At 33.7% G+C, this 20670-nt stretch overlaps 2 protein-coding genes and 1 long non-coding RNA gene across 3 annotated transcripts in view; all 3 read left to right on the forward strand.

Moving 5' to 3' along the window:
• The window catches only part of LOC140170812 (uncharacterized), a 30162-nt gene extending 16410 nt beyond the window's left edge, over positions 1–13752 (forward strand). The window contains exons 10-36 of the mRNA XM_072194031.1: positions 579–656; positions 855–974; positions 1439–1495; positions 2464–2544; positions 3103–3222; positions 3348–3446; positions 3585–3665; positions 3996–4115; positions 5083–5139; positions 6237–6317; positions 6911–7030; positions 8036–8134; positions 8747–8827; positions 9227–9343; positions 9634–9690; positions 9902–9982; positions 10460–10579; positions 11080–11178; positions 11517–11597; positions 11723–11842; positions 12052–12108; positions 12244–12324; positions 12458–12577; positions 12702–12800; positions 13139–13219; positions 13345–13464; positions 13672–13752. Of these exons, the coding sequence (XP_072050132.1) occupies positions 579–656; positions 855–974; positions 1439–1495; positions 2464–2544; positions 3103–3222; positions 3348–3446; positions 3585–3665; positions 3996–4115; positions 5083–5139; positions 6237–6317; positions 6911–7030; positions 8036–8134; positions 8747–8827; positions 9227–9343; positions 9634–9690; positions 9902–9982; positions 10460–10579; positions 11080–11178; positions 11517–11597; positions 11723–11842; positions 12052–12108; positions 12244–12324; positions 12458–12577; positions 12702–12800; positions 13139–13219; positions 13345–13464; positions 13672–13752 (2508 nt within the window). The remainder of the gene's footprint in view (positions 1–578; positions 657–854; positions 975–1438; positions 1496–2463; positions 2545–3102; positions 3223–3347; positions 3447–3584; positions 3666–3995; positions 4116–5082; positions 5140–6236; positions 6318–6910; positions 7031–8035; positions 8135–8746; positions 8828–9226; positions 9344–9633; positions 9691–9901; positions 9983–10459; positions 10580–11079; positions 11179–11516; positions 11598–11722; positions 11843–12051; positions 12109–12243; positions 12325–12457; positions 12578–12701; positions 12801–13138; positions 13220–13344; positions 13465–13671) is intronic.
• A 135-nt stretch (positions 13753–13887) lies between these two features.
• Positions 13888–18531, forward strand: LOC140170813 (prosaposin-like). The gene is made up of 17 exons (XM_072194032.1): positions 13888–13944; positions 14081–14200; positions 14330–14428; positions 14764–14844; positions 14970–15089; positions 15490–15570; positions 15707–15826; positions 15956–16054; positions 16391–16471; positions 16599–16718; positions 16926–16982; positions 17118–17198; positions 17334–17453; positions 17583–17681; positions 18021–18101; positions 18227–18346; positions 18490–18531. The coding sequence occupies exons 1-17, from the start codon at positions 13903–13905 to the stop codon at positions 18529–18531; spliced, it is 1563 nt and encodes a 520-aa protein (XP_072050133.1). The 5' UTR covers positions 13888–13902.
• A 27-nt stretch (positions 18532–18558) lies between these two features.
• On the forward strand, positions 18559–18825 carry LOC140172161 (uncharacterized). Its single transcript, XR_011861684.1, has 2 exons — positions 18559–18609; positions 18745–18825. It is a non-coding gene; the product is annotated as an uncharacterized lncRNA (long non-coding RNA).
• The last annotated feature ends 1845 nt before the right edge of the window (positions 18826–20670 follow it).

Below are 20670 nucleotides of genomic sequence, written 5' to 3' on the forward strand. Positions count from 1 at the left end.
CTGCGAATGCATGCGCAAAAAGTGCATTTTTATTTTTTTGTTTGTTTGTTTGTTTACCCAGGTTGGTCCGTGAGGAACACATGCTAATCCATGGAAAACCATGGACCGTTCCAAGCTCATACAAATGCACAAGCCTGGATAGCCAGTGTAGGCTAATATATGCATGCTTGCGCTCTTTTCCAACAATGCACCGTAAGGCTTTTGCGAAGCATATGCGGTAATTAAAGCACACATTTGACAGGCCCACACAGACCCACAGCACACACATTCTGGGTAGAACCTTGTTTTGAGATGACCGTGCAAATAAATCAGAATGATACACAAATTAATGATTAAACAAAAGTTACAAATTCAGACAAATTATGCATTATGAAATCGCATAGCCTGAGATCAAAATGGTTGAAAGTAGAAAAACATACGAAAACAATGAGCTTTAAAATGTAGATTTTGTCCACTTCCAAGATTTGGTATCAAGAAATGAAAGGAGGAAAAGTTTAGCTTTTTTTAGGTCTTTTTAAACCTAATAAAACCCTGTTTTATAAAATATATTTATGTAACACATTTTTCTACTTTCTTAGTTTACAGCAGATATGTGTACAGACTGTAAGATGTTCTTTGGTGATGTTCAGAAAGAACTCATGGATCCTAACAACCAGGTATAAAAGTCTATTTGCAAAATAAAATTAAGAAAGCATAATGTGTTTATGAGCCATCATCAAGGTTTCCCCATAAGGAGTAATATTAGATTAATAATAATAATAATGATAATAAAACTGTACAACTGAACAGGGATATACATAAGATAAAAACAACTGTTCATCTTTTCATTTAGTAACTTGTTTATATTTTTGCAGCAAACCATTATATCAGCTGTTGAGCAGGTGTGTAGTCTATTAGGTGATCTCTCCAGTGAATGTCAATCTCTTGTTGAGCAGTATGGATCTACTGTCATCAATGCACTGGCACAAGTATTGGTGAGTAGTACAGAAGCTTTTTGTTTTCTTTAACAGTTTTACGTGCACAATTTGTACGATCCTATACTGCTTGGCACAGGCAGGCAGGTTGAGAAGAAATTCTACAATTATATTTGACACTGCTTCACAATCAGAGAAATAAATACTGATAAGCTAACCTCACATAAACTGAATATAGTTGCAGGATTTCTGACCTTATAAGAACATTTTGGGTGAGGAAGAGAATTCTCACCTAAGGCAAGGCCAAGGCTTGTGAACTCTTGCAGATCGTATTCTCCTTGTCTACATCAAAGCGCTATAGACTACTCGGCCATCTAACCCACCAATGACTTAAGTTTACTACTATATTGAGTGAGTTACTGACTGATTGACAACAAAGCGAGTAATGGTGTGATAGATTAGTGTTACAGTTGGCTGATTGATTGATTGATTGATCATTTAATTGATATGTTTAATTTTCACAGGACCCCCAAAACACCTGCAGTACAATAGGTTTTTGCAGCAGCACACCAAGACTGAGGGTGAGTTGTTATTAATGTGTACATCCATATCAAAATGATGCACTTGTTGGCTGCTACATGCTCTTTTTGCATAATAGGTAGGAATAAATACCAGACTCATCTCAAGTGGAAGTCATTTCAAATCTTCCCCAGGTCACTTGGTTTTGGAAAATAGAAAACATTCCTAAAAACCATGTCACTTGGGGATGATTGAAGTGACCACCACTTGAGATGAGTCTGGTATTTATTCCTACCTGTTAATTAAAAAGAGACACATGTAGCTGCCGACAAGTGCATCATTTTGATATGGATGTACATATAAGTTACAAAAACATACCTTTGTTAAAGACCCTGCTAGGATCAAAAGCTCTAAACAGGCTGTTTTTGTGGATAAGCAGTTTCCAATAGCTCGCTTTTTAACTTAAAAATTAAAACTTTTGTTATGCAAAACTATGCCTCTGTGTAAATGGTAGTTAAGTGCACATAAATTGTTTGTTGGCTTATAACATGTATAGGTATATATTGTAGTTCTCTACTACATCAGACTTAAGGATCAATATAATCAAATCAAATCAAATTTACTTATACCATCTCGTGATGCAATGAATCTGTTATAATAAATGGTAATTAGATGAAGAAATACTATGACATGATTTAATTAGAACTTACATGACCAGCATGCACTTGTTTACAATAATTATTAATGTTTAAATATGATTGGATTACAAACATTGCATCAAATGTTTATGAGATGTGTATTCAGGACAAATGCATGTAATACAATTAACCTTTGTGGAGGTCAACTGAAATGGAAGGTACTTGAACAATGTTTTTTAAAAATTTTATTTGCTTCTTTAGTTTTTAATTTCATTGATTATTTTGAATCACATTTCTCTTCCAATGTGATTAAGAAAGCACATTTATTGAGTCACATTATGTTCGCATAGTTTGTACCTTTCAATATTATTTTGATATTGTATACCATACAGCTCAAGGCAGCAGACCCATGCACAGATTGTGTAGCATTCTTCAATGACACCAAAATGATGCTTAGTAATGCCACAGTACAGGTTAGTGTCTTATTAGCATGTCTCCAGTGAAGTCAAATCTTTTTGAAGTTTGTTTCAATGTTTTTAACACATTACGTAACCTATGTAGTAGACTACCTTTGATATTAATATTTTCTTTCCTTTGGGCAAGCAAGTTTGAACAAGAAGTAAAGTAATCATGCCCTTATACCCGGGGGCTTGACTGAAATGGTTTTACCCATTTTACTCTGGTTTTGGGGTTTATATACATCTCCCTGCACATATTTTCTTTTATTTTTGATCAAATGTTGCTATTGGTCATTGTAGCTGACTGTATTTTGAATATGCTGAAGAACTGTTTTTCTTCACATGTTTCTTTCAAACACTTTTCATTGTTATACATATATTGACCAATAATTGTTATACTCTTTGTACCTCTCTCTCCTTTTCCTTTTTTCTCCTGCTCTCTTCTCTTCTGTTTCACATCCCGTTGTTTTCTCCCCTTTTCGCTCCCACTCTTTTTGGTATCCCCTCAGGTCATGCCACTGGTAATATTGTTATGTATGCTTTAGTTTTATGATTGTTTCTCTAAATTTGCAGAAAGAAATACAGAATGAGCTTAAAATGGTGTGCAGCTTGTTGGGTGATCTTGCTGATCAATGTAATTCACTTATTGATCAATATGGACCTCTTGTCTTTGATCTGCTACTACCAGAATTGGTGAGTCTTATATCTCAACAAATCAAAACAAATTTACATATTATGTAAAGTAAAAATTTCTTTTAAACAGAATTTTATATACTATGTCAATTGTAATTGTTTTCCTTGTTTCACTTTATATTCAGGATCCATCTAGCATTTGTGGCACAATCGGGTTCTGTCAAGGCGTAGACAAACAACAGATGATTACAGCTCTCACAAAAATGATAATCAAAGTAAAAATGGTGAGTTTGTAATTGCATTTGAGTCTACATGATTGTTACAAAATAGGTAAATGGTTCAAATGATTACTTTGTGCAATAATGTAAAGGAATAAATGATAAATTAGTTATTCAACTTTAATTTTGCATACTTTCTTTCAGCTTCCCACAGCAGACTTGTGCACAGACTGCAAAATGTTCATGGGTGATATACAGAAAGTACTCATGGACCCTTACAACCAGGTAAGTATATAGTCCCTTTTTTGAACACTGAAAATTTTCATAAAATCAGGCAATCAAAACATGTACTATTGGCATTTAAAAAAATGATGTGTCTGTGCAGGACTTGAGGAGGAGGCAGGTTTTCCCCACCAACCTACAGTTGACTATCAACAACTGACAAACAGTTGATATTGTGACAAGTTATTGTAAGACATTGAAATCATATAATGTGATTCAACCTATTTCTGTTTACAAAGTAAGTAAAAAAATATAATTTACAGACAATTTTGTATTAAAATATTAAAATTAAATTCACATGATTTTTATTTATTGTGTATTTTTTAATGACAGAAACTAATTATTGCCGAGGTAGGACAGCTATGTAGTTTGTTGGGTGATCTCTCCACTGAATGTGAAACACTTCTTCAACAGTTTGGCCCAACTGTCATCAATGCTCTTGTACAAGCTTTGGTAAGTGTTAATGTTATTTGTTTCATTAGAGAATGGTATTTTAATAAAAAAAAATTTTAATTTGATAGTGACTCTTTGCAAAATCAATCATATCAGTGACATGCCCAGAAACCTACAACCCCCAGAAGTGTAGGATTCCACCCAGGGGATCAGGAGGGGGGTGGGCAGAGTGGCTGAAATATGCCTAAATTTAGACTGTATTTTATGATTTTGCTAAAAACTGGGCGAGAGTGCCTGAAGCCCCCACATCTACCCCCTTGGCACTGCTTAGATATTGATTTGCAGTGTGAGGTCTGCCTACTATAAATTAGATATGTAATGTTTGTTCATACAGACTATAAAGTGGTACTTTTGTCCTGAATTTAGTGGAACCATTTTCATGAAATACCTTAATATTATGGTTGAAACACCTTAATATTATGGTTTACAAAAGTCTTACTGGCAGTCTACCCCCAAATCTGAGCAATATTTTTAATACTGTTTCTGACATTCATAGCTACGGGACAAGAGCTGGTTTTCAGGGAAATTTGGTCCTATCTCTCTGTCGCAACACATCGGACAGTAGAAAATTTAGTTATGGGGGGGCTTTAGCATTCAACAACCTTCCAACTGCTGCTAAAGCACCACTTCCAGCCAAGCTTGGAACTTTTAAAAGAATTGTATCTTAATGCTATTTTTATATTTTTAATATATATTTGCTATCTGTACCTAAGTGTCTTTTAGTTCCAGAGTTTGTAATTTTGAATGTATTTTAATATAAAATATTTATTGTTTTTGTAAATTGTTAACCATTTTGATGTATTTTGATTGACCCCTGGGCACCCATGAAAAACAGTGTTCACACTGATTGGGTTTCCCCAGGCAAAATAAGATCTAATAAATAAATAAATAAATAAAAATTTATTTGTGACCATAAATCTGTTCTTGTATATTTGATTAATGTGTTCTTGTGTTTAAATATCCACAGGACCCTCAAAGTTCATGCAGTACTATAGGATTTTGCAGTGGCCATATGAAACTAAGAGTAAGTTAAAATAAAAAGCACTTTCCCACTTTTGCTTTCATTTTCTATAACTTCTTATTTACAGAACATTAAAAGTAAGTTTTGTAATGTATTCACTTTATGTGGAATATAAGTTAAACAGGCCATATCAGGCCTTGCCATCTAAATTTTAAAGGCGAGTGGTTAATCACTCGCTAGCATGATTCTAGGCGAGTGGTCGAATTTTCATAAATATTACTTATTTGGGTGTAATCAAGTAGAGCTTCGGTCTTAAAGCGGTATTTATGTATTTATGTTGAAATGCGTGCAAAACGTGCTAAATTTTTTTGACTTTCTACGATTGGAGGGGGCACAGAATCGATTCAATGCTGAAATGGCTGATTCGATGGCTGATTTTGGGAGATTCGCAGCGAGTGATATTTGGTGTCTATGGTGAGTGAAAAACTTTCACTAGAAATCGAGTTTGGGCGAGCTGTGGCGAACGAGAGCGATCGCTGGCCTCAAACGGCAAAGCCTGCATACAAGATAGGGCAATGTGGATTTGTCAATTTGTCAAGAATGGTGAACTATAGCGCTGGATGATGGTCATATGATTACACCCAGCATGTCTGCAGGACTGCTTAAGGAAATCAGTTAGTAGCTATGAATCAATGCCAAAGCTTTCCATATGGGCCTTCATTTGGATGTAACCAGGACATATTTAGTCAGTCCTGGTTTTTGCTTTACTCCTTCCAAGCTTAACGTTCCCTCCACAGGACAGCATACCCAATTTACATAATTCTAAATGAACCACAGTGAGAATATATACAGCATTTATTAAGCGCTATATCAAAATATTACCACAGCGCTGTACATGTACAATATTAAAAAACACAATAATGTAAGATTAAATAACATAATTAAGTATTAAAAAACATAATTAAGTATCACATACAACAATAATAAGAATGCAAGTCTGAATTTTAATCTACAGATGTTGCCAATTGAGCCATTTTCCCAGTGCCAATTGAACATGGGACTGTTATGCTTTCCCATGCTCTTATCTTGAATATAAGTAATCTTATATCAGCTGAGCATTTGTTTTCAACATATGTTTATTATTGGTGTGTCTTTATTAGGTTAAAGCTGGAGACCCTTGCATGGATTGCAAAGCTTTCTTCAATGACACCAAAATGATGCTTAGCAATGCTACAACACAGGTGGGTAGCAAGTTATAATCTGTTAAAATCACAGACCCTAGTAGGGTCTGTGATTACATTCTTATTGATTATTCTTTTTGATAATTAAAAAAATTCCTTTTTCGATATTTTGATTCTACACATGAACTTTTTATTCACTGTCGTAGTGCATGTTAGAATATGACCGTTGCCAGGTCAACTGGATCAGGCTTTCCTTGTTACTGAACCACTGATCGAAATGATCACAACACAAAGCCTATGGCATATCAAAATTCGAACAGGTGCTTGAGCCCAGGCTTGGAGCAGTAACCAATGGTTACTAACGTGCACTACGACAGCGAATACTGATGAAGACCAAGCAAGTTACTATAAATCGCCCCACTTTGTAGAGGATCATGTTTAAATTATTTTACAGTGTGACATCATTTGTGCCTGGGTTGCTACCCCTGGATCGCTACCCCCGAGTCGGCGATCCCTGGGTGGCTACCCACACTCAGCGAAACACCTTATGTGTGCCATGGGTTATAAGGACTTATCTGTATGTGTTTGTCATAACAATTTTTTTTTAAATACAATTGTTATATATTGACTATTGTTCTGTTTCCACATTTCAGAAGGAAATTCTGAATGAGCTTAAGATGGTGTGCAGCTTGTTGGGTGATCTTGCTGATCAATGTAATTCACTTATTGATCAATATGGACCACTTGTCTTTGATCTGCTACTTCCAGAATTGGTGAGTATTTTACTGCAAAGAAAAAGTATAAACAATCTGTCCCATCATCTAGTCTTTGTCAAAGACTACTTGTGATTAAGGGGGCTGCAAGTGTGGAACCGGAAATCTAGCAAACACTGGTTTCTGTGAGTGTGTTTTTCTCTACCTATGGATAATATAGGTACATGGTCTTTAGCACAGACTACCGATCATCCAGATGTTGTTTTGATATTCTAATATAAGTTTGGCAGGGTGTTACTATAGTCTGTATACCTTCCTCGAGTCAGTTAATTCAAATATAGTTTTGACAATTTCTCAAAAACTGTTTATTTTTGCAGGAATGTGTTATTCTAGTTGGATCCCTTGCATCATTTGCTATCTGAAAATGTATACTTTTATACATTTGTCATCATTAGATTTGGAGATACATACAATAAAAAACAATATCTAAATTACCGACTTGAGCAAGGTATACAGACTATACCACAGTGTTGTCAATCTGTGTTCCTGTTGTGCTTTTGTTCTGTTATTCTTGTTGTTGGTAGTGTCCAAGTCCATTTCCTTTAGACACAGATAGAGATCTCTTGTGCTTTGTCAGTGTCCTTCATGGTGACAGAGCAAGCCCTGTCACAAATGCTTGCAATGGAGTGCTGAAAGCCAAAATTATGACATGCCAATAACATGCTATAATGGGATCAGAGGCTTATTATAATCTGCTAGGGTAGTTTGGAGGCATTGGAAGTTTTCATGAAATTGGGTCCTTGGTAGTTACGGGACTGGTCATTTATAGTTATATGTGGAGGGATTGTTATTGTGAACTGGATATTGTTTCCATGAAAAAAGGGCAATACATTTTGGGTAAAACTGGGGAAACATAACGCATAAAATGAAGCACAAAATCTTAGGGCAAATGTGAGGGGTAACACAGAACATCATGTCTGAAAAATGTGTGAATAACCCATTCCTGCTGGTGTAAATATCAATCAGTCCCTAAATGTTATATTTAACATTTGTTTTACCTGATAGGATCCAACCAGTATCTGTGGTACCCTTGGTTTCTGTCAAGGCATGGATTATGAAGAACTTATATATCCACTAGCCAAGGTGGTCATCAAACTAAGAACAGTAAGTAACCAAATCGTCGGCAGAGTGCAACACTATCGTAAGTGCAGAATACAATAGCTGCCACTTGCAAAATTTCAATAAATGTGCTTACTTTTAACCAATAACACTAGAAAAAACACCCAACTACATGTAAAGGTGATGCCTTGGGGTTAGCTTAGTGGCCATCAGGAAAGTATACAGAACATCAACACTTTACAATGAGTATGATGAGGGGATTGTGCTTCAAACAAAAGGTGTTTTACAAAAGGCAGCTATTACATTCTACTGCACTTACGATATTGTTGCACTCTGCTGACGAAATGTCTTTTATTCCCTAAATACTTAACCCGATCCACACGGGTGTAAACTGCAGAAAACAAGTTCCAAATTTTACAAATTTCAGAATTGTATAATTTCATGACCATATTTGGAATCAGCATGAAAAGTGCATAAAAATGAGTACAAGCAAGTGACTACAAAATTTGTGACTTTCATATTTACTTGCAAGTGTACTTTATACAAATGGAAATGTTTTTCTCAGTTGCTGAAACTTGCAGATTGCTTTATGTGTTGAACACCTGTTATACAGTTACACCTAATCTTAGCTGAAAATTTCTGTACTCATATTTATAGCTTCCACTTGCTGATGTGTGCACGGATTGTAAGGCTTTCTTTACCGATGTCCTACAAATGCTAAATACTCCTGCAAACCAGGTAAGACAGTCATTTAGAATAAAAAACATGGATTTCTATATAGACTTGAATTGATGAATAAGGAAGACCACTGTTAACAAAAAAGGTCCCAAGATCGATCCTTGAGGGATTCCTAAATCCATGGAAGCAACTTCAGAAACCCATGGACCTATTTTATTGAAAGCATTTGGTGTCCATTCTGTACCATATGCTGGCAAAATCTTAAATGAAATCAGCATTTATTTTTTCAGGCAAAATAACACAAGAACTGTTGGAGATTTTGATTCCCTAAGCGAAAAATGCATTTAAATATTGGAATGTTGCTATCTTTGTGGGAAACTCGGCTTATCTACATATATGTACATTATGTTTCTTTCATTGAGTTGAACACCAACTTACAACAATTTTGTTTATTTGTAGCAAACCATAATTGCAGCTTTGGAGCAGGTATGTCCCTTATTGGGTAGCCTGTCCAGTGAATGTAAATCACTACTAGATCAGTTTGGACCAGTGCTCTTCAATGTTCTCACGAACTGGGTAAGCAAAGAAAATTATTCTATGAATAAGCCTTCATTGAACAGTACAAGTTGAAGTAGTTGTAGAATCAAAGTTGACTGGAAATTTGTGATATACGATCATGATTGGATTGTGTAAAGCTGTTGAAAGCTGTATTCATTCAATTGATATTTCTACTGTAGTAAATAAATAGGCCACATCTGTTTTAATCAGTGTATGTTTACTTTAACCAGATCAATCAAGGAACACAATTTTCTAATGAAAAAAAAATGAAATTAAGTTCATGTTTTCATTGTCTTTTCTATTTTCAGACTCCAACAGATGCCTGTAATACAATTAATTTTTGTGGAGGACAGCTGAGATTGAAGGTATTTCACTAAAATGTTTTGTGATTTATTTTTAATTTGATTTTATTTCAATTTTGTTCTTAAGTTGTTGGATTAATTTCAATGAAATTTCTTTACTTTATAATCCAAAAACATGGTAATAAAGCAAACATGTTAATTGAGACAAATGTGTCTTTTGTTTTATCTTCACATGTTTAACTTTCAATATTATTCTTATTTTGTTTTTCTTAAGCTCAAGACTGGAGATCCTTGCACAGACTGCAAAGCTTTCTTCAATGACACCAAAATGATGCTTAGTAATGCGACAGTACAGGTGGGATTATTTTCAAAAATTTCTGAAGCCCTCTTCCACTTTCTTATGCCCATTGTAGTGCATGCCACTGCATCATTTACATGAGCAAATATGGCATACTGTGTGTATAGCTGCATTATGAGTGTGGCATTAGCAATGCATAGGCTCTCATTAGCTCTTAGAAATGACCAAAACAGGTGTTTGTCAATTTTTTGAAGCCAATTCATGACCGATTTCAACCAATATAGTTTATGTTACTCCCAGTGACCTAAACTTTCTTTCTTCTTGCGTATGTTTTGTTATATTTAGATCAAAGTAAGAAAAGCCTTTTAACGAACACATACACCTACACATAAATAAACAACATTTCCATAATTATAGTAAGATTAATATAATAATAATAATTATAGTAAGATTGCTTTCTTTTAAATTTTAATGAAAATTTAAAATAATGTTGTTATGGATATTACATATTTGTCAATGTGTCTTTATTTACAGAAAGAAATCTTGAATGAGCTTAAGATGGTGTGCAGCTTGTTAGGTGATCTTGCTGATCAATGTAATTCACTTATTGATCAATATGGACCTCTTGTCTTTGATCTGCTACTACCAGAATTGGTGAGTGATATTCATTCATTCATTCATTCATTCATTCATTCATTCATTCATTCATTCATTCATTCATTCATTCATTCATTCATTCATATTTTATTTTGCCAATCACCAATCAATAATACAATGTACAAATGTAATTCAATAATGATATAAGCAGAAGCAATAATAGTGATAATGATAATAATATAAATCATGGTAATAAATAACTAATATAATAACAATAGTAACAATCCTAATAATAGGAATAACATGATGATAATAATAATTATGTACATATACATTAATGGCATGAAAAGGCCCGTAAAAAAAGAAATATAATAACAGACACAATTAATATATTGAAGCTTCATAATTCATAAAACAGAAATATAATAACAGACACAATTAATATATTGAAGCTTCGTAATTCCTAAAACACAGAAAAAAGAAACAAATAAATATCTTAAGTCATATATTATTTTGGGGTTGGATATATTGAAAACTAAATTGTTTATAATTTTCAGGACCCATCTAGCATTTGTGGCACCATTGGATTCTGTCAAGGCATGGACACAACACAGATGATTGCAGCTCTGACAAGAGTAGTTATCAAAGTAAAAATGGTAAGTTGATTTCAATATGCAGGCAATTATACTGTTTCTCTAGAGTAATTATGATATATCAATTTCATTCTGAATATATATAAAAATACAACAATAAAACTATAAAACTTGTTTTGGGCTAGACACTACATCTCATTTGCCCTACTCCACACAAATAGGAATATCATTCTCTGTGCTGAGTGTTATTATTTGTCACAAGTAATGTGTATCCTAGTCAAAGTTAAACAAATGTAAAGCACTTTGTAGCTGTTCTAAAGGCACTATATAAATACCTACATTAATTTAATTAGTTGTATATTCATTTTTTTTCATGTTTTTTAATGCTCCCTCTCTTACAGCTTCCAACAGCAGACATGTGCACAGACTGTAAGATGTTCTTTGGTGATGTTCAGAAAGTACTCATGGACCCTAACAACCAAGTAAGTATACAAGTTCCATTTGTCAAAACTGATCTTTGTCACAAAATATTAAGTAATAGTTGTCAAATTTTACAATTATTGGAGAAAGTTAACTTAATATAACTCATTACATTCAATAATTTCAGCAAACCATTTTATCAGCTGTTGAGCAGGTGTGTAGTCTATTAGGTGATCTCTCCAGTGAATGTCAATCTCTTGTTGAGCAGTATGGATCTACTGTCATCAATGCAGTAGCACAAGTATTGGTGAGTATTGTGAAGCTTTTTATAATGCTTGTTTTTAAATGGAATAAGCAAATGAAATGAAATTTGTGGAAAAGGTGTGCTTATTTGAAAGGCCACTACTGGTAGAAGTTAAACACCTCTTTATTGTGTTATCATTGTGCTAAAGACACACAACATTCTTATCTGTATTCGTGTGTTTTATAACTAATGTTTAATTCTATCTTTTGCAGGACCCCCAAAATACTTGCAACACAATAGGCTTTTGTGGAATGCTTCCAAAATTAAGAGTAAGTACTATCTATATGTTTCAAATACTTTATAAATAATACAATAATTATTGTTACACTTAGAAATAAAGCAATACCATGTATGGAAATGTTACCAAACAATATTCTAAAGTAAATCATTTCTGTTTCCTACAGGTGAAAGCTGGAGACCCATGCACAGATTGTAAAGCTTTCTTTGGTGATGTCAAGATGATGCTTAGTAATGCTACAACACAGGTGGGTAGAACAGAGTTTATATTTGTGCTCTCTTTGTGCTCCTGTTGAAACCCTTAATATGTAACTGAGTATGAATACCCATTGTAAAGTCATATCAAACAAGTTGATCTACTTTGTCATTTTTCTTTTACAGAAAGAAATCCTGAATGAGCTTAAGATGGTTTGCAGCTTGTTGGGTGATCTTGCTGATCAATGTAATTCACTTATTGATCAATATGGACCTCTTGTCTTTGATCTGCTACTACCAGAATTGGTGAGCAATATTTATTTTGAAACTTTGTAATTCACAAAACACAGAAAAAAAAAACTAAAGATTTCAAATCATGAATTACTTTTGGGTTGGATATATTGAAAACTAAATTGTTTATAATTTTCAGGACCCATCTAGCATTTGTGGCACCATTGGATTCTGTCAAGGCGTGGACACAACACAGATGATTGCAGCTCTGACAAGAGTGGTTATCAAAGTAAAAATGGTAAGATGATTTTAATATGCAGGCAATTATACTGTTTCTCTAGAGTAATTATGATATATCAATTTCATTCTGAATATATATATAAAAATACAACAATAAAACTGTAAAACTTGTTTTGGGCTAGACACTGCATCTCATTTGCCCTACTCCACGCAAATGGGAATATCATTCTCTGTGCTGACTGTTATTATTTGTCACAAGTAATGTGTATCCTAGTCAAAGTTAAACAAATGTAAAGCACTTTGTAGCTGTTCTAAAGTTACTATATAAATTCCTGCATTAATTTAATTAGTTGTAAATTCATTTTTTCATGTTTTTTATTGCTCCCTCTCTTACAGCTTCCAACAGCAGACATGTGCACAGACTGTAAGATGTTCTTTGGTGATGTTCAGAAAGTACTCATGGACCCTAACAACCAAGTAAGTATACAAGTTCCATTTGTCAAAACTGATCTTTGTCACAAAATATTAAGTAATAGTTGTCAAATTTTGCAATTATTGGAGAAAGTTAAGTTAATATAACTCATTACATTCAATTATTTCAGCAAACCATTTTATCAGCTGTTGAGCAGGTGTGTAGTCTATTAGGTGATCTCTCCAGTGAATGTCAATCTCTTGTTGAGCAGTATGGATCTACTGTCATCAATGCAGTAGCACAAGTATTGGTGAGTATTATGAAGCTTTTCATAATGCTTGACTTTAAATGGAATAAGCAAATGAAATGAAATTTGTGGAAAAGGTGTGCTTATATGAAAGGCCGCTACTGGTAGAAGTTAAGCACCTCTTTATTGTGTTATCATTGTGCTAAAGACACAACATTCTCATCTTTATTTGTGTGTTTTATAACTAATGTTTAATTCTATCTTTTGCAGGACCCCCAAAATACTTGCAACACAATAGGCTTTTGTGGAATGCTTCCAAAATTAAGAGTAAGTACTATCTATATGTTTTAAATACTTTATAAATAATACAATAATTATTGTTACACTTAGAAATAAAACAAAGCCATGTATGGAAATGTTACCAAACAATATTCTAAAGTAAATCATTTCTGTTTCCTACAGGTGAAATCTGGAAACCCGTGCACAGATTGTAAAGCTTTCATGGGTGATGTCAAGATGATGCTTAGTAATGCTACAACACAGGTGGGTAGAAATGAGTGTATATTTGTGCTCTCTTTGTGCTCCTGTTGAAACCCTTAATATGTAACTGAGTATGAATACCCATTGTAAAGTCATATCAAACAAGTTGATCTAGTTTTGTCATTTTTTTCTTTTACAGAAAGAAATCCTGAATGAGCTTAAGATGGTGTGCAGCTTGTTGGGTGATCTTGCTGATCAATGTAATTCACTTATTGATCAATATGGACCTCTTGTCTTTGATCTGCTACTACCAGAATTGGTGAGCGATATTTATTTTGAAACTTTGTAATTCACAAAACACAGAAAAAAATGAAACAACTAAAGATTCCAAATCATGAATTACTTTTGGATTGGATATATTGAAAACTAAATTGTTTATAATTTTCAGGACCCAACTAGCATTTGTGGCACTATTGGATTCTGTCAAGGCGTGGACACAACACAGATGATTGCAGCTCTGACAAGAGTAGTTATCAAAGTAAAAATGGTAAGTTGATTTCAATATGCAGGAAATTATACTGTTTCTCTAGAGTAAATATGATATATCAATTACATTCTGAAGATATATATAAAAATATAACAATAAAACTAAAACTTGTTTTGGGCTAGACACTGCATCTTATTTGCCCTACTCCACGCAAATGGGAATATCATTCTCTGCGCTGAGTGTTATTATTTGTCACAAGTAATGTGTATCCTAGTCAAAGTTAAACAAATGTAAAGCACTTTGTAGCTGTTCTAAAGGCACTATATAAATACCTACATTAATTTAATTAGTTGTTTATTCATTTTTTCACGTTTTTAATGCTCCCTCTCATACAGCTTCCAACAGCAGACATGTGCACAGACTGTAAGATGTTCTTTGGTGATGTTCAGAAAGTACTCATGGACCCTAACAACCAAGTAAGTATACAAGTTCCATTTGTCAAAACTGATCTTTGTCACAAAATATTACGTAATAGTTGGCAAATTTTACAATTATTGGAGAAAGTTAAGTTAATATAACTCATTACATTCAATAATTTCAGCAAACCATTTTATCAGCTGTTGAGCAGGTGTGTAGTCTATTAGGTGATCTCTCCAGTGAATGTCAATCTCTTGTTGAGCAGTATGGATCTACCTTCATCAATGCAGTAGCACAAGTATTGGTGAGTATTGTGAAGCTTTTTATAATGCTTGTCTTTAAATGGAATAAGCAAATGAAATGAAATTTGTAGAAAAGTGTGTTATTTGAAAGGCCACTACTGGTAGAAGTTAAACACCTCTTTATTGTGTTATCATTGTGCTAAAGACACACAACGTTCTCATCTTTATTTGTGTGTTTTATAACTAATGTTTAATTCTATCTTTTGCAGGACCCCCAAAATACTTGCAACACAATAGGCTTTTTGTGGAATGCTTCCAAAATTAAGAGTAAGTACTATCTATATGTTTCAAATACTTTATAAATAATACAATAATTATTGTTACACTTAGAAATAAAGCAAAGCCATGTATGGAAATGTTACCAAACAATATTATAAAGTAAATCATTTCTGTTTCCTACAGGTGAAAGCTGGAGACCCATGCACAGATTGTAAAGCTTTCATGGGTGATGTCAAGATGATGCTTAGTAATGCTACAACACAGGTGGGTAGAAATGAGTGTATATTTGTGCTCTCTTTGTGCTCCTGTTGAAACCCTTAATATGTAACTGAGTATGAATACCCATTGTAAAGTCATATCAAACAAGTTGATCTAGTTTTGTCATTTTTTTCTTTTACAGAAAGAAATCCTGAATGAGCTTAAGATGGTGTGCAGCTTGTTGGGCGATCTTGCTGATCAATGTAATTCACTTATTGATCAATATGGACCTCTTGTCTTTGATCTGCTACTACCAGAATTGGTGAGCGATATTTATTTTGAAACTTTGTAATTCACAAAACACAGAAAAAAATGAAACAACTAAAGATTCCAAATCATGAATTACTTTTGGGTTGGATATATTGAAAACTAAATTGTTTATAATTTTCAGGACCCAACTAGCATTTGTGGCACTATTGGATTCTGTCAAGGCGTGGACACAACACAGATGATTGCAGCTCTGACAAGAGTAGTTATCAAAGTAAAAATGGTAAGTTGATTTCAATATGCAGGAAATTATACTGTTTCTCTAGATTAATTATGATATATCAATTTCATTCTGAAGATATATATAAAAATACAACAATAAAACTATAAAACTTGTTTTGGGCTAGACACTGCATCTTATTTGCCCTACTCCATGCAAATGGGAATATCATTATCTGCGCTGAGTGTTATTATTTGTCACAAGTAATGTGTATCCTAGTCAAAGTTAAACAAATTTAAAGCACTTTGTAGCTGTTCTAAAGGCACTATATAAATACCTACATTAATTTAATTAGTTGTTTATTCATTTTTTCACGTTTTTAATGCTCCTCTCATACAGCTTCCAACAGCAGACATGTGCACAGACTGTAAGATGTTCTTTGGTGATGTTCAGAAAGTACTCATGGACCCTAACAACCAAGTAAGTATACAAAAGTTCCATTTGTCAAAACTGATCTTTGTCACAAAATATTAAGTAAAAGTTGTCAAATTTTACAATTATTGGAGAAAGTTATGTTAATATAACTCATTACATTCAATTATTTCAGCAAACCATTATATCAGCTGTTGAGCAGGTGTGTAGTCTATTAGGTGATCTCTCCAGTGAATGTCAATCTCTTGTTGAGCAGTATGGATCTACTGTCATCAATGCAGTAGCACAAGTATTGGTGAGTATTGTGAAGCTTTTTATAATGCTTGTCTTTAAATGGAATAAGCAAATGAAATGAAATTTGTAGAAAAGTGTGCTATTTGAAAGGCCACTACTGGTAGAAGTTAAACACCTCTTTATTGTGTTATCATTGTGCTAAAGACACACAACATTCTTATCTGTATTTGTGTGTTTTATAACTAATGTTTAATTCTATCTTTTACAGGACCCCCAAAATACTTGCAACACAATAGGCTTTTGTGGAATGCTTCCAAAATTAAGAGTAAGTACTATCTATATGTTTCAAATACTTTATAAATAATACAATAATTATTGTTACACTTAGAAATAAAGCAAAGCCATGTATGGAAATATTACCATACAATATTCTAAAGTAAATCATTTCTGTTTCCTACAGGTGAAAGCTGGAGACCCATGCACAGATTGTAAAGCTTTCATGGGTGATGTCAAGATGATGCTTAGTAATACTACAACACAGGTGGGTAGAAATGAGTGTATATTTGTGCTCTCTTTGTGCTCCTGTTGAAACCCTTAATATGTAACTGAGTATGAATACCCATTGTAAAGTCATATCAAACAAGTTGATCTAGTTTTGTCATTTTTTCTTTTACAGAAAGAAATCCTGAATGAGCTTAAGATGGTGTGCAGCTTGTTGGGTGATCTTGCTGATCAATGTAATTCACTTATTGATCAATATGGACCTCTTGTCTTTGACCTACTATTGCCTGAATTGGTGAGCGATATTTATTTTGAAACTTTGTAATTCACAAAACACAGAAAAAAATGAAACAACTAAAGATTCCAAATCATGAATTACTTTTGGGTTGGATATATTGAAAACTAAATTGTTTATAATTTTCAGGACCCAACTAGCATTTGTGGCACTATTGGATTCTGTCAAGGCGTGGACACAACACAGATGATTGCAGCTCTGACAAGAGTAGTTATCAAAGTAAAAATGGTAAGTTGATTTCAATATGCAGGAAATTATACTGTTTCTCTAGAGTAAATATGATATATCAATTACATTCTGAAGATATATATAAAAATATAACAATAAAACTATAAAACCTGTTTTGGGCTAGACACTGCATCTTATTTGCCCTACTCCACGCAAATGGGAATATCATTCTCTGCGCTGAGTGTTATTATTTGTCACAAGTAATGTGTATCCTAGTCAAAGTTAAACAAATGTAAAGCACTTTGTAGCTGTCCTAAAGGCACTATATAAATACCTACATTAATTTAATTAGTTGTTTATTCATTTTTTTCACGTTTTTTAATGCTCCCTCTCATACAGCTTCCAACAGCAGACATGTGCACAGACTGTAAGATGTTCTTTGGTGATGTTCAGAAAGTACTCATGGACCCTAACAACCAAGTAAGTATACAAGTTCCATTTGTCAAAACTGATCTTTGTCACAAAATATTACGTAATAGTTGGCAAATTTTACAATTATTGGAGAAAGTTAAGTTAATATAACTCATTACATTCAATAATTTCAGCAAACCATTTTATCAGCTGTTGAGCAGGTGTGTAGTCTATTAGGTGATCTCTCCAGTGAATGTCAATCTCTTGTTGAGCAGTATGGATCTACTGTCATCAATGCAGTAGCACAAGTATTGGTGAGTATTGTGAAGCTTTTTATAATGCTTGTCTTTAAATGGAATAAGCAAATGAAATGAAATTTGTAGAAAAGTGTGCTATTTGAAAGGCCACTACTGGTAGAAGTTAAACACCTCTTTATTGTGTTATCATTGTGCTAAAGACACACAACATTCTTATCTGTATTCGTGTGTTTTATAACTAATGTTTAATTCTATCTTTTGCAGGACCCCAAAATACTTGCAACACAATAGGCTTTTGTGGAATGCTTCCAAAATTAAGAGTAAGTACTATCTATATGTTTCAAATACTTTATAAATAATACAATAATTATTGTTACACTTAGAAATAAAGCAAAGCCATGTATGGAAATGTTACCAAACAATATTATAAAGTAAATCATTTCTGTTTCCTACAGGTGAAAGCTGGAGACCCATGCACAGATTGTAAAGCTTTCATGGGTGATGTCAAGATGATGCTTAGTAATGCTACAACACAGGTGGGTAGAAATGAGTGTATATTTGTGCTCTCTTTGTGCTCCTGTTGAAACCCTTAAAGGGACCATTGAAAGAAAATATGATTTGGTATCAAAATAAAGCCCATAAAATATAGAATCAATATCTAAAACAATTGAAGAACTAACTATTTTAGAAATAAAAATACAATGAAAACAACGTACTCGATTTACCCCCTTCCGACGCTACATCGCGTCAATTATCAAAAGTAGAAAATTGGGCGCTTTCCTGATGACGTCATTGTGGTTACGCTGCTTTGTGTTATGTTGACATTTTGCCGGATAATTTGACAACAGCGATCGCGATATAAATATCAGATGCAATAATCATGGTAATACAACCACTTATAATTATTTAAAGGTCAAGTAAAAACAAAATTCCAGTTGATTGTCCACATGTTATCAAAAAGAGGAAGTGGAGGGCCTTTTTATTTATCATTTATTAGTTATTTTTTACAATGCAAATGGATCATTTAGGCCTATGTATTATTCCCGGACATTATTACTAGTTGTGTAATTTGTAGAGGAGGATGATAGGATCGAGGCTCTTGTTATTTGATGGTTCTAAATTGAAATGCTTATTGGACAGAAGCAAATCTAAACTATTGATAATATTATTAACTTTTGAAACATTTAAAAAAGAAGGTTTTCCTTTATAATAAAGAAAATACCATTGAACATTTCAGAGTCCCTCAATTACAATGCCATGCGAAAAGGAAGCGGGCGGGGACGATCAATTGGTTTTTTTTAATCATCATCAAGCATGCAGCTTCCTATTTTACTTATTCATAAATTCAACCCCCCGGTCAACATGACCAAGATATGATTCCGATGACTTTATGTAGGCCCTATATGGCATATATAAAACCATAAAACTAATTTTGAGTATGCCTATATAGGCCTATGATAAAGTGACGATGTTGAGGGGAATATCGCCAAGATTTGTCGCAATACATAAATTGCCGATGATGTGCCGGCGCGAGCACCTGGGAATTATTATTATAGGCCTATGTATTTTTTTTTCCGTAGGACCTACCTTAAATAATATTCAAGAGATGATTATTTTTTCCAAAACCTGACAATTGGTATAAAAAAGCTTTTTCTTCCATAAGTTAACTTTCAAAAGTGCTTATTATCATACCCCAAACAATGCAAAGTAGGCCTAGGCCCTTTTATTTTGCAAATTTATTCCCCTATAGGCCTACCATGTGTTATACGGGAGACTTGCCAATATATTATTTGAGCCGTTGGCACTGGGGCAGTAGCTGAACGACAGATGAAGAAGTTGGTTAATCAGAAGAACATGACATGCAAGCTTTTCTTAAAATAAATTACGAGGAGCGCCTACAAACATACATAAAAAAAAAAAAAGCCTATTATGCTACAAACATCAAATGGGAAATATTATAGGCCTACACTTATTTTAATCCATGGATGGTTAGGACCGGGTAGGCCTAGGCTATGCGAAATTGATGTCAGTCATTTCTAAGAACGAAATATTCAGCCAGGCGCGCTGTATTTTACAAGATTTACCCAATCAACATAAACTTTGTAACTGTAGGCCTACCTTTGAGGGTGCATGCCACTAAATCCGCCTGTGAAGCGGTTTCCGGTAAAAGTTTATCACGACTATAGTCCCAACTTTGCATAAAAAATGTGCAAAATCGGTACAATATTAACAATTTTAGTGTTGCAAATCGTGTTTTGCTAGAACTTGTGAATGTGATCTCTACTAATTTGAACAGAAAACGCGAAAATTTGAGTGATGTTTACGATGATGAGCGCATGAACACACGAGGTCAAAACGCGTTAGCAGTCGGACGTAAACAC

Source organism: Amphiura filiformis, chromosome 15 (genome assembly GCF_039555335.1).
Source record: "Amphiura filiformis chromosome 15, Afil_fr2py, whole genome shotgun sequence".
NCBI lineage: Eukaryota > Metazoa > Echinodermata > Ophiuroidea > Amphilepidida > Amphiuridae > Amphiura > Amphiura filiformis.

Coding starts and splice junctions, on each gene's coding strand:
- LOC140170813 (XM_072194032.1), top strand. CDS start 13,903: ATGGGTGATGTCAAGATGATGCTTAGTAATGCTACAACACAG. Junction 14,429..14,763: donor TAGTTATCAAAGTAAAAATG/GTAAGTTGATTT, acceptor CCTCTCATACAG/CTTCCAACAGCAGACATGTG. Junction 15,571..15,706: donor TTAGTAATGCTACAACACAG/GTGGGTAGAAAT, acceptor TTTCTTTTACAG/AAAGAAATCCTGAATGAGCT.